The sequence below is a fragment of the Rhipicephalus sanguineus genome, chromosome 4 (genome assembly GCF_013339695.2).
Source record: "Rhipicephalus sanguineus isolate Rsan-2018 chromosome 4, BIME_Rsan_1.4, whole genome shotgun sequence".
In the NCBI taxonomy this organism is placed as follows: domain Eukaryota; kingdom Metazoa; phylum Arthropoda; class Arachnida; order Ixodida; family Ixodidae; genus Rhipicephalus; species Rhipicephalus sanguineus.
In genome coordinates, this window is record NC_051179.1 from 128,562,369 (window position 1) to 128,576,735 (window position 14,367).

The 14,367-nt window shown below is 44.2% G+C and overlaps 1 protein-coding gene across 9 annotated transcripts in view; it reads left to right on the forward strand.

The window, feature by feature from the left end:
• Positions 1 to 14,367, forward strand: part of LOC119390677 (gastrula zinc finger protein XlCGF57.1) — a 963,551-nt gene that overhangs the window by 589,113 nt on the left and 360,071 nt on the right. The window contains exon 4 of one of the 9 annotated variants that reach the window (XM_037658344.2): positions 409 to 2,144. The exons of the other annotated variants lie outside the window; for them this stretch is intronic. Within the exon in view, the coding sequence (XP_037514272.1) occupies positions 409 to 1,148 (740 nt within the window). The 3' untranslated portion in view covers positions 1,149 to 2,144. Of the gene's footprint in view, positions 1 to 408; positions 2,145 to 14,367 lie in introns of those variants that run through there. 9 annotated transcript variants of the gene reach the window in all.

The following is a 14,367-nucleotide window of genomic DNA, read 5'->3' on the forward strand; positions in this document are numbered from 1 at the left end:
TGGAACATGAAGTGGGTCTTTTGCTGTGCAGTGTTCTATGGATACTTCTATTAAAAAAGAAGTACACTGAGTATTTTGATGGCTTAGTCTTTATTGGTGCACGTACAGAGACATATGGCTCTTTTTAAATACCATGGGAATGGCATACAAATCAGACTTTATTTTATGGCACCTGGTTTTTGCATGTATTAACGATAGCTTTCATGTGCTGCAAAATCAGATTTTCGTCAGACGTGTTCGTGCGTGCACTGATTCCATAAGAGTAGTTTTGCTTTTGGTGAGACAAGGTCATCTACCTAACTTACATGCAGAAAAACCAGTCCTCATCACGTAGTGCTGTAGTCAAGTACCATGTAGTGTATGACACATAATTTACATTGCCTTTGTGTGCTCTCGGTGGCTTTGCAGGTTCCTTGTCTATTGCATCCCAGGAGCAGTCTTCTTCATTGGCGTCTGTGCGAGGTCAACTGCATTCCTGCCAGCAGTGCACCTATGTGACACGGAATAAGGCACATTTGAGCAGACACCTTCAGAAACATATGGACAAGCCCTCCTTACAATGCCACTTATGTCCAGCTGCATTCATTCGCAATTCGAAGCTTGTGGCTCACGTGCGCACCCACACAGGAGAGCGTCCTTTTTCCTGTGTCAACTGCAATGCATCCTTTGTAGAGAAAAACAAACTCCTGATACACGTGCGCCTACACACAGGAGAGCGTCCCTTTTCCTGTGTCCACTGTAATGCATCATTTGTGATGAAAAGGTACCTCAATGAGCACATGCGTATTCACACTGGAGAGCGTCCCTTCTCTTGTGTCCACTGCAATGCATCCTTTGTGCAGAAAAACAAACTTGTGATACACATGCGCCTACACACAGGAGAGCGTCCCTTTTCCTGTGTTCACTGCAGTGCATCCTTTGTGCAGAAAGACAAACTCATGATACACATGCGCATTCACAAAGGGGAGCGTCCTTTCTCCTGTGTGCACTGCAATGCATCCTTTGTACAGAAAAGCCACCTTGTAAGTCATATCCGCACACACACTGGAGAGCGCCCCTACTCTTGTGTCCACTGCAATGCATCTTTTTCACGAAAACACCACCTTATGGACCACATAACCAGTCATCATGGAAAAAAGAAGCCATAAAGGTTAGGGGCCTACAGGTTTCCCTTAAAGGGCCTGTAAAGAAACCTACGGTCCAAAATTTGTGATGAAGAGATAAATGCACACTTGTGCAATGTGAACATGCTGCCACAAAAATTTTGCGAGTAAGTGCTGTATAATGGAAGTTACAGGGTATAAAAACAACCTCCTGCGGCTCATTTTGGTTTATCGCTCGGTCTTCCAACACTACTCAGGAGCGAAGAGATACAGGCTTAGCCTGTGGTCATGACTACGTTCACTTCTGCAACATAACACGACGTCAGCGATTGTGTCACCGGCATGCAGCCAACAACTAAGGATGCCTTTCTAGACGTGTCGCTAGTGTCCTAGTAGTGCGGTAAGGTAGGACACTGGCGAGGTAAACGAATACGCCTCGGTACATGCGCCCTTCCCCAAGTGGTCTCGGATCTCGGAGGCGTTTATTCTGCCGATATTGGTTGAGCCGGTAGTCCCGGCCCCTACCAAAATGGCAGAAGGCAGCACAGGAAAATGAAAATGTGGACAGTGCGGCCAAGAGTGCATCACCGCAAGGCCAAGGCACAGTGTAGAGGACACAGCGTAGAGAACAAATCGAAAAAGTTGGGGCGACGTAATGTTGCACGTGGCCAACATTACGTCACTTCGCAGGCGAAGAGGAGTGGACAGGCATTGGAGAGGGGCACAGGAATCAATTTTCGAAATGGAGTGTCTGTGCGGCACGCAGCGCCGCGATATTCACAAAATGTGATAGCCACAGCCTTCTATATGAATTAGCGAGCATGTTTGGGAGGTGTAAAAAAAAAAAAACGGAACCCTGTTGACTGTCCCTTTAAATAAGGGGATGTGTGCCAGGAAGAGCACACACTGTTAATTCATGGTGACAGTGAAAGTTTGGTTTAAATTTAGGAAAGATGCTTAGTACGGGAAGTCACAAGGGAGAATGACACGGAGTCATTGATGGAAAAGGAGTAGTGGAAGAGAAAGTATAACAGAGAAGCCAACTTCTCGGAGGTTTTGGGTTCTATTTCCAGCGGCGCCATTTTTCTAATGGCCACAGAAGGTATCCTAGGCTGGTGCTCGATGTTGTGGGTACTCATTTCTCAAGGTGGCCTCTTTTTTTTTTTCTCTGTAATTCTTGACTCTCCTTTCTCCTCCCGTGAACGACGCTGAGCCTTCCTGCCATATGGGCTCCAGCAATATATGTGTTGATCTAAACCACTACTATTTGAGTATTCACACCAACGAGCACCAGGCTGGGGTAACTCTCCTTCAGAAAAACTAGTGAGTGGCCACAGGCGCTGGGAATCTTACTCTGCACCTCCCTAATTGTAAGTTGACTCTCTGAACACTTCGCCATGGCTTTGGTTATTATAGGTGAATGCACTGGAGGAAAGTGAGCAGAAAGTGATGCAGATAAAGGTGTCTCTACTCCTCCATGAAGGCTGTAAGAGCAGTGTTTATTATTAATGAAGTAAAAGGGTACATATACCTTCTGCAGCCCATAACAGAAAACACTTCACATTAAAGAGAAAGCAGAGTAAAATAATTTAACAGTGAATGGATTTGAATAATTTTGTGTTGTAGGTGTTTGCTCATTCGTGGCCTTCGCAGAACAAGTGGTGTAGGTTGCATTCTCTCGTGACATTTGCAATGGTGCTGTCACAGCCATAGATGAGTGCGTCTTGGCTGCCGTGCGGAGGGCAGGGGCTAAAGGTGGGCGCACAAGCTATGGAACAGTGGGTGGAAGAGGTGGCTGTACAAGCGTGCGCACTAGTTCAACTGTGCAAGCATGCTCCACATATTTGGCGATGGTTGCACCAGCTGGGCACAGAAGTGGCCGTCACTGCTTAAATTGGAGATAATCAGTATTGTGTGCAAAGGCAGGGCACGTTGAAATGTCTCGTACCTACCTGTGCTATTTCTTGCTATGTGTGCAGTGTAGGCAATCACGTTATCTCAATGTTTTGGTGACATGTTGATTCAAAGGGCAACATCGTGCAATGTTTTTCTGAAACCCGGTCCGGTCCTGAAAAATATGGCTCCATGGCAGCCTCTGTCACTATTCGCGTAGTAATGTTTGTAAACTGAACGAGAAGAGAAACCTAAGGGCTCTAATACTGTAAACCACAACCGTTATGTTTTTGATGGAGGTGAAAATGCTTGAGGCCCATGTACTTATATTTAGGTGCACAGTAAGGAACCCCAGGTGGTCAAAATTTCTGGAGCCCTCCACTACGGCGTCCCTCATATCGTGGTTTTGAGATGTTAAACCTCAACAATTATTATTACAATTAAATGAAACCAACAGATGAGAACCGAGGAAACCAAAAGGGAAATAACCTGTGATTTTTATGTAATTGATTGAAAGGAAATCATTAAGGAAGAAAATGAAAGTTGGGAAATAAAGAGGTGGAAGCAGGTGGTTTTGTTCCTGTTCTTCCAAATTATTGAAGTGAGGGTCTCGAATACGTCGCATTTTACACCTCCAGGTATCTTACGGGCACTTAATGTTTAATGGCATTTTCGCCCAAGTCGACAGCGGGAATCTTGTGTTACTCCACTATGCATTTAGCCCAGTCATTCTCCTTGTTTCTGTCCTTGTGTGTTGCTTTCAAATCAATAAGACATTAAAAATAGGCTTGTGCAAATTGTAAATTTTAGGTTCAAAGCGAATTCGAAGCCAATAGTGATTTGGTCGAATAATTTCGAAGCAATTTTGAATAGTATGTATCACATGTTATAAAAGAGCATATTTGTCATGACCCAACTAACCTGCACAATATATTTTTTTTTTAATTGAAACAAGGCAGGGGCAAATGTCACTTTTTGGTACAAGGAAGTGGAAGCAACTTTGAATACTAGCAGGATTTGACTTTCGCTAGAATGCAAGTGTTAACATGTAAAATATGTTACGTTTTAAAATTTGCTATACTTGGAGCATATAAGCCGGTGTAACAAACTTTTAAACTTGAAAAATCATTAATCGATGTTAGGGTAAGGTGTTCATTTAACCTTGAAGTGTGGCTTTGCTGAAGTGCAGATTTCCCCTATAAAGGTGTATTCACGGCATGCACCCTTCCACTGCAGTGAAACCACCTTTACAGAAGGGTTAGATGTGGACTGAATGTGCTTGCAGAGAGCATACTGGCAAGTGCTTTCCAGTTGAAGTAGTTGCTAGACGCGACCCCAGCGAAGAATTCCGACTTACCCATACTGTGTTAATAGCAGTTTTCTACTACTACTGGACCATACTGCGAGATTACATTAAGTTCAGTAATATAACTTATAACTGTTGTTGACCAAGCTAGAGAAAATAAATGCTTAGTGCAATTACATGTTTTTGGACAACTGTCTTCTCTTTGATTGTTTCCATTAATTATGGTGAGCAGTACGTGTATATACTTGAATAGGCCATTTCTTTATAGCATTTCTTTTACAAAAATTGTAGTATAATTTGTTTTAATATAATTCCATAGAAGTTCATGCAGGGTGCTTAATTTTTAAGTTGTCTTACCATACAATCACCAGACTTCAGCAACAATTCTACGCATTGGAATGTACGGTCAGATTTTCCTGAGCAAGCACGGTGTCCAAGCATCCCGGTATCTCAGTTCTGTTTCGCAACCGCAGCAATAGTTCGTGTTTGAGAACTTGTTGAAGTTCATTGCGAACACTCCCATTACCTTAAATTCTATGAAGCACAAATTACATTTCGGGCACGAACGACCAATTTTAAACCCTGTATTATTAACCGCCTGTAAACCAGGGTCCTAGCGATTATCACCATAAAACTCAACAGCAGGCACTTTAACAGGCCTAGGTTCTTCTAAAAGCAAGAACCTAGGCCATGTTAAACTCTCCGCAAAAATACATTTCACACTGTGTTGAAACTTTGCCCCCTAATGGAGAACCCTGCTCATGCCTATGACGTAGGGGGCCGGGTAATTCGTATGTTATATATGTGTCCCTTATATATTAGTGGTACTGTCAGTGGAAACCCAGTCTTCAGTCAAGCTACGAGCCGCCTAATTAATTCACGTGCACTTCCTCAGATTAAACTGTTTCTGACGTGGCTCAGCTCACTAGATTTAGAAGTTCAATAACCGTTCATAAATTCTCGCCGACAACCTACCACAGATGCAGTACATAGGTTGCTTTATTTCGTCAACCTGCTACGCGGACGCTTATTGTAATCAGCAAAAACCACTTTGATTAGAGAACAAATAAAGAAGTACATCTTTTTAATACTTATTATTTCTGGCCGTAGCGGAGCGGCAGAGGCATCGCTGTGCCGGTGGGAGGTACGGTTGTCTGTGTTTTAAAGCGTGGAGTTGTACAATTTTAGTAGGTACAGAGTAGAAGTGCTTAAGTGGACGCAGGAATTTTATGTTTGAATTGAATTACGTTGTGACTTGATAGTATATGCCAGGCTCCTGTTCCTTTGGTTGCCGCACCGTGTGGAGGACGGAAAAACTTTTTTTTTTCCGTTCCTCCCTGTGACAACAATATCTGATGAAGGAATGTATGCCTCCACAAAATCGGGCACAAGATCAGTGTGCCCACAGAAAACACCCGGCTATGGCGCGACGTAAGTGATTTTGTAATGTTTATAACTTCAAGCAGCCTTTCACCTGGCCGCGGCGTGCCTTTGTTCGTGCATATGCATAAGCATGATCTTAACAAAGCTATTATTGTTTCGGCATTATTTATGCTGTAGATTTGTGCGTAGTAGTCATTGTAGAGTCACGCTTCGTATTTGTCACAAAAAATAGCTCGGGACCCCAATATAACTGTGTGTGTTTATCTCACCGTGACGCGATGTATGTTGGCGATAAATAGCTGGTGTGTTGGCTGAGCAAAAATCATTAGGAAAACCAGGAGGCCTAGGCAATATTATAGAGTTCCTCTTGCTATATACCATAGTTGCTTCGATTCGTCTGTTTTAAGTTCGCCATATAAGTTAATCATTTGTTTTACTCATAACACATCTGGGCGCGTTACACGTGATTTTTAGGTGTTGTGCCCTTTTACGAAGTGCAAATGCAATGGCATTGATACAGATGAACTACACTGCCGTTTGGTTGTGCATGCAAGCTATCCCAGATCATGTGTACATAAATGCAGTAGCATCTTCAACAGATTACATAAATATCGTGTCAAATGTGCCAGAGATTGCTTTTACTTTTTGCTTGAAGAGCACTCATGGTATTATTACCATGCGTGCAACGACACAAAGGCGGAAATATGGCACTCAGATGTTCTTGGGGTCACTTCAGCACTAAATGTTCGCAAGGAAAGGAATGTTTGGGATTAGTTTTTTGCTACACCTTGTCGTGTTCTCCCGCACCGCTATTACATGAGGTCGATCAAGGCTTCTTTGTTAAGCATTCCACATTATATTTTCCCTAGAGGACCACAATGCTTTGACGAGTTCGAGCAGCAGGACACTGCGCAGAAAAAGCTTAAACCATATGCTGCAACGAGCATCTTTCCTCATCGGCCAAGGCAGAAAGAACAGAAACCAACCTTCAATCGATTGAGGGGCATTCGGTGCTCACATCAAACCTTTCAAAGAAAAAGTTGTTATGAATTCCTGCAATATGACCCAATTTTTAAATAAGTTAATCTTCCTCGTTAAAACTAGCCTTTCTCGTTTTAGGGTCTGTAGGTGTAGACATACCCCAAATTTATTTGAAATTGCATTCGGTGACGTTGCAACATATATATCCCTTTATGTTGGGGGGCATGGAGGAGGCTGGGGTAGTAAAAGGGCGAGGGTTTTGAATAAATGCATATCTTTAAACACAGATGATTATTAAAATGGGGAAGACACTAGTCGACATGTTATATTTTCTAGATGTTGAAAGGTACTCTGGTTGCTGATATTCCACGCATGCAGTGCAACTCTTTCTCCTAAAAGTAAGCCTATCAGAGTACTTCATGGGCAATATAATCTTAGTTAAAAATACCGTGTAACCGTGGGAATGCTTCCGAAAGCTGCAGCTAGGTGCCCAATGAGGTGCCCAATGAGGTTTCCGAAAGTAGCAGTAAGCTCACAGCCTGCCTCCTTTTTTTAACTAGAAAACGACCAAATTTCACCGCTACTTCAAGTTACGCTGAATTTCAAAACATGCAAAGCACGAAAAAAAAAAAGTTCCCTCCATGAAAGCTGCTGTGGGAAACTGAAACCACACGCGTTTTATTTCGACGTTTCGCGCGATCCTGGCTCGTTCAAGTAGTTGCCGCTGTAGTTCGATATCTGCTGAGCATCTGAGGCCACAGATGTTAATAATTAAGGGGATAGCGCGCACTTGGTTTCAGGCATCCGCAAGATGCACGGGGACGAACGGCGCGTCGTCTGCTAGCGCTGCTTTTCTGGCAGTCACGTGCTCTACTACGTGTTTCCGGCCGGTTAGTGTGTTTGTTTTTGAAGCTCCCGAAAGGGTTGCAGAAAAAAGTGCCTCTTCCTCTTCAATCAACCACTTTCTCCTCCGTGGAAAAGACTTGCCTAGGGCTCGCGCCATCAGCTTGTTGAGGTTTTCCTCGTTAGTTGTCCTTCTTATCCTACATAATCGACCTTCCCACCCCACATTTATGGCCATGATTTACGCTTCAAGGAAGGACTGTTGGACGTACAACTTCGTCTCATAGTTACCATGTCGTCTGTTTGCGCTGCGTACGGCTGCATGAGCACAAACGGCCTTGACGATTTTCACAACTTCCCGTGTAAGGAAGAAAAAGCTGCACAGTGGATCGCTGTTCTCTGCTCGAAACATTTTCGTGACAGTGACTACTAACAGAGCTTATCGCTAATGCGTGCAATGGTAATAATAATAATATCTGGGGTTTAACGTCCCAATTGCGTGCAATGGGAATTCCGCTGAAACACGAACGGAGCGAAGCGCAGGCACCGAGTGCACCAGAGGCGTAGCCAGAAATTTTTTTCGGGGGGGGGGGGGGGGGGGTTCAACCATACTTTATGTATGTTCGTGCGTGCGTTTGTATGTGTGCATGTATATATACGCAAGCAAAACTGAAAAATTTCGGGGGGCGTAGCCAAGGGGGGGGGTTCAACCCCCCCCTTGGCTACGCCCCTGGAGTGCACCATTCTGAGAGAGGCGAAAACATGAGGTAAGATGTCGAATGTTGGAGCTTATTATGTCGCATGTCTATTTAAAAAAAAAGAACTGGCTGTGTGCTGCACGTAAGGCTGTTTCGCCAGTGGCTGGCTGCAGTTTCGATGATATGTGTGGCCTTTGTACATGGTGGACTCGCTATTGGGTCCTAGCCTAAGAAAAACAAATAGACACGTAGTCAGGAGGCACATAACTCCAGCACTATGCGTGCCTCTCGTGTCCTTTCACCATTTCCGCAGGCGGTAGCGCCGCAGCGAAAAGATAGACAAATGCCACGAGGGAAATTAGCAATCGACGACGCGCTTTCACATAGTGCGGCCCCTGCTCACACCTCCTGTGCAGGCACGGGGGCTTTTGTTTGCCTTCCCGCTCACTATGGTCGTTACTGGCAATATCCAACATATGGGCGCCGCGCTTCAGCATAGGTCTGCAGAAAATGTGGAGCTCACTCGGACTCACTCATGAAATATATTTTGCCCTTAGGGCTCACTCACTCGGACTCAGACTCGCCGAAATTTTCCTCAAGCGGACTCGCTCAGACTCACTAAAATTTTTCTCAACCGGACTCATTCGCACTCAAACTCACTAAAGTATACATCAGTGGCGGATCCAGGGGGGGGGGGGGCGATTGGGCGATCGCCCCCCCAAAGCTATAAGCCAACCCAACCCCCCCCCCCCCCCCCGCTTTTCACCTCACCGAAGGCCATTTTTCAGAACGTAGAATTTTTTCAGGTGGTCGCTGTGTCCATCCCAATCCGAGACTAGGGAAGCACCCCTCACACAGCCCAGCGCTTTTGTTAAGAGCGAAACAGGCTTTCTAGAAAAGATTTCTTCTGCGTCCTGCATCTTTCAAATAGGCACCGACGAGCACAAGCCTCAACTATTTTGCTAAAGCAACTGCTGCCTTTATGGAAGCGAGCTAAAGTTTCCTCCCCACTCCCAGGGCCATCAGCTCTTCAGCAAAGCGAGGGGTCTTCAAATTCTCCCATCTTTTTCTCAGAGACAGGAGTCTGTTCTGTGTCATTCAACTGGCATCTTTCGTCCCACCACGGCCGGGCTAGACTGCACGTGCGCGCTTGAGCGCGCACGTGCAGTCTAGCCCGGCCGTGGTCCCACAAAGCGTGCAGAACAAGTTACCTTTTAGTCAACCTTCAGCGGCTGGTCCTCAAAAAAAAAAAAATAATAAGGAAGGCAGGCAGTGGTGCTGTGAATTATATTCGCCGAAGTACCGAGCAAGCCTCCGAGAGCACGTGCGCGGGGTATAATCGAGCGCGACTCCGAAAGCTCCGTTTGACCGTCCTTAGGCTGCGGAGATAGAAAGGGCATTTTTCTGGCAACACGACCGGCCAGAAAAAAAGGCAATGGGGAGGAGGGGGCGGGGTAACAAAGGGAGGCTTACTCCGAAACTACGTTCAAGGAATACTAGAGCTCGCCGTTGTGGGAATACTCATTTATCGAGCAGGTGGCCTGCCCTTCCCTCTTTCACCCTCCTCTTACCAACAACACTGATACGTGTTCCCCAATGTTTAGCGGAAATATGCGTTTTCTTCTTCATCAAACCAATACTGTTCATTCATTAAGTGGCAGCGCCAACCCAAGACAATGAACGAGAATGGAATGCAAGGGACCAGACAAGCGCCGACTCGTTGCTCAGTTTACTGCGGAAAGGCAGTTACATGAATATGCAAACTCTAGTAGCGCACGTGAGCAAGGCCATACAAAAAAAAGGTATCACATTGTACAACCAATTTGCAAAATAAAGTATTTTGTCTACAAAAACCACAAAATAATCACGTGACACTGCCACGGGAAAATTCTTCGTTAGTAAGCTTTACGGCTCGCTTACGCAGTTATCTGAACGTCTCCTGATATGTAAGGCTTCTGTTATATTACGTGCAATTTTGTTTCTGTAAGCAAAGAACATCTTTGAATCAGGCCAAACTGGCCTCACAAATTTGACACTCTTTTGCAATGATCAGCTAAGTGTGAGTAATTAATTATTTTTGCCTGGTGGTTGTCCATGCTGTTTCAACCGGCTGTTATTATACCAGCCGGTCTAAACGATGTAAACATTATCGTAAGTTGGTGGCTACATGTAAACTACATCCAGCTGAATATCTTTTGTTTTAAGACGCACAATTTTCGTTGTTTCTTTTGTCGTTTTTTTTATCGCCCGCACGGCAGATTCGTTTAAAGGTATCGGGGGCATTAAAAACAAACGTTAATGCCGAAACGGCTGCTTGCGTGCTTAACTCCGTGGAAAATGAGATGTATACATGTGCAGCCAGCGTCAAAAGTTGTGGACCATGAAACATATGTAAAAGCTGAATATTCCGATTGCTTTGGCAGGCACCGTTGAATTTAGATTTCCGCAGTGTTAAAAATGTTGCTAACAACATGTACTGTGTATTTCGACCGAATACACTCACAAATCACTAAATTCAAAGTTTTGTCAGATGCAGACTTAGTCGTCTCTAAACTTTTGACGCCGACTGTATATGAGGCGAACAGTGACGCGCTTACGTTGCGTATCGCTTCTTACACTAGAGTGCTCTGGTTCAGCAGTTTTTATTATCTTATCAATCCAGCCTATTGAATCTGTTAATTTAACGTGAAAATGCTAGATGCATTTTGCGATAGCTGGGGTGACGATGGACAACGCCCCGAAAGGTTGATCTCGCTTCTAGGCGTATTATCACTGCTAGTAAAAAGAAGGCGGCTTTGTGCATTAATGTCGCATGACATGTTTTGTATAAAACCATGGTGATGCCAATAAAAAAAAGGGAAAATAGACGACAGACTGCAGAAGGTTAAGCATCACGCTGTGGAATTACTTAAGTTGATCACTTCAGAACGTCTGTATTCTTCGGTTAAGAAAACAAGAAATATGCACCTTGAAGAGCCGCCGCAATGGCTTAATGGTTATGGTGGAAGGCTACTAACCCGAACGACGCAGATTCAACCACGGCCGCGCTCGCATTTCTATGGAGGCAATTAAACAGCTAGAGACCCGTATACTGTGCGATTTCTGCACATATTAAAGAGCTCCAGGCGGTCGAAATTATCCGAAGCTCTCCATTAAGGCATCTCTCATACCTTGAGTCGCTTTCGGAAGTTAAACCCCATAAACCAATGAAAACATTCATATTGAACTTGAAGTGTAATTTTCTTGCAAAAAGCGCAAAAACAAGGCCATTTAGAGCCACTTTTACTCAAAGAACCACGTGGCGACAAAAGAACCACGTGGCAACAACATATAGCACGCTTTATTCAGAATCAGCTTTCGAGGCTAAAGATCTGCGACCCACTTGTCATACCGAATTCTGAAGTGGTCGTCAGGCATTCAGAGAAAAAAATCCAGTGGGTTGTGGTGTTTTCACTATACATGCACTTCTACTACTCGATTCTTCACACTAGCTAACAGCTGCATATTGAGTATCTGTGATGATAATGATAAAGACAAGTTCGGAAATAATGGCACAAGATCTGCTAAAACATTGTTTGAAATTGTAGCTTCCGATGTAAAATATATATTTATCAGATACGAAAGCGCCACGTATGTGCAGAATTATGGGTTATGTACTGGCTCGACGTTTGCCTCAATGTTCAGGGCTATTTGCTTGGCCAGAGTTTACAGAAAGATTGGAAATGGTTTACTTAAAACGTTTTTCGGTTTTTAGATGATTATTTGATTATGTCAAAGCTGTACGAGGGTGCATTGTTCTTGATGCGTTAAAAGTGTTCCGCGATAATGGCATCGACTTTAGTTTCGCAAATGAACTTGCACAGCATAAAGAATTACATCTCCTTTACTTGTCACCACAGCTAACCTCCAAACACCGTTGTTGCTCATATGAATTAACACCAATAAAATCACTTCTTAAACATAACTCAGGCCATTATAAAAGTATAAAAAAACGTAATTGGAGCCTCGTGCTGCAATTATATTTTTTGTTCTTTGTTAAAAATCGTGCCCTTATAAAATGCATCTAGCATTTTCACGTCAAATTAACCCACTCAAAGCGGCTTGATTAGCGGAAAACATTACTTGTGAGTGGCTTAAAGAATAATGAGATAATGAAACCTGTTGCACCACAGCACAATAGTGTAAGAAACGACACGCAAGCCGCAACGTAAACGCATCACTGCTCTGCCTTATGTATACATCGCTTTTTCCACGGACGCAAGCAGCCGTTTCGGCATTAATGCCCCCGATACCTTTAATGTTTTTAATGCCCCCGATACCTTTAAACGAATCTGCCGTGCGGGCGATAAAAAACGACAAAAGAAACAACGAAAATTCTGCGTCTTAAAACAAAAGATATTCAGCTGGATGTAGTTTACATGTAGCCACCAACTTACGATAATGTTACATCGTTTAGACCGGCTGGTATAATAACAGCCGGTTGAAACAGCATGGACAACCACCAGGCAAAATAATTAATTACTCACACTTAGCTGATCATTGCAAAAGAGTGTCAAATTTGTGAGCCAGTTTGGCCTGATTCAAAGATGTTCTTTGCTTACAGAAACAAAATTGCACGTAATATAACAGATGCCTTACATATCAGGAGACGTTCAGATAACTGCGTAAGCGAGCCGTAAGCTTACTAACGAAGAATTTTCCTGTGGCAGTGTCACGTGATTATTTTGTGGTTTTTGTAGACAAAATACTTTATTTTGCAAATTGGTTGTACAATGTGATACCTTTTTTTTGTATGGCCTTGCTCACGTGCGCTACTAGAGTTTGCATATTCATGTAACTGCCTTTCCGCAGTAAACTGAGCAACGAGTCGGTGCTTGTCTGGTCCCTTGCATTCCATTCTCGTTCATTGTCTTGGGTTGGCGCTGCCACTTAATGAATGAACAGTATTGGTTTGATGATGAAGAAAACGCATATTTTCCGCTAAACATTGGGGAACACGTATCAGTGTTGTTGGTAAGAGGAGGGTGAAAGAGGGAAGGGCAGGCCACCTGCTCGATAAATGAGTATTCCCACAACGGCGAGCTCTAGTATTCCTTGAACGTAGTTTCGGAGTAAGCCTCCCTTTGTTACCCCGCCCCCTCCTCCCCATTGCCTTTTTTTTTGAGGAGACTGGAATGTTGGGCTTCTTGGTATCATTGGAAGAAAAAATGTGCACAAGAAACGGGGAGCCCGAAGACGAGGCGACGGCACCGGCGCTAACTGGCAACTGACAATTTTTATTCATCCCAGAGCACATGAAAAAAAAAAAACGCTTTTGACCTCTCGTGGCTAGCCCTTACACGTGGCGGTCATTTTAGTAAGCACCAAGATAATCCATCCCTACTTTATCCGAAGTTAACGACCGCTGGGCAACTTACTTATCCACTTTAAGAATGAAGAAGACTTCTGCGATCTAATGGTCCTACCACCTGTTTTTTCTCTTTTTTTTCTCGGAAACGTTTCTGGCCGGTCGTGTTGCCAGAAAATGCCCTTTCTATCTCCGCAGCCTAAGGACGGTCAAACGGAGCTTTCGGAGTCGCGCTCGATTATACCCCGCACACTTGCAAAAAGGTCCTCCCAAGTACACGGTTATACATGCACCGAGGGGGAATTGACGAATGCCTGCTGAATTTTGTTGAATGGACTGATTCGACACGCTCAATTGCTCTCGCAAGCTTGCTCGGCGGCACCTGCCTTGGACCAGTATTTAAGCAGCAGCGCAATACTGTCAGAGGGTACTCTCAGTGAGGACTCTCAGGTGCCACTGTAGAGTGTCAGCTCCGAAGTCCCATTTTTCGTCTCCGCCCAATCTCCATCGTGGTTTTCGGGCACCCATGGAAGGAACCGTTACTCCGGCCTACTAGCACTTGGAAGATTGAACCGCCGGTGACCAGCTTTTTATCCGAGTTTTCCTGGGTGCCTACTGCGGCGACCAATGCGTAAGTTTTTCAAAATTTTGTTATTATTAATCCTTGCGTATGAAATGCTGCGGGTAAAATGTATGGCGCTGTCCTTTGTGTGTCACCTAGCAAGGTTTTAATGAAGTGAAAGCCATATTTTGCGTTTATCAGGTATCAAATATTGATCATCCCTTCACATCACTTTACTTCACTTTATTTTC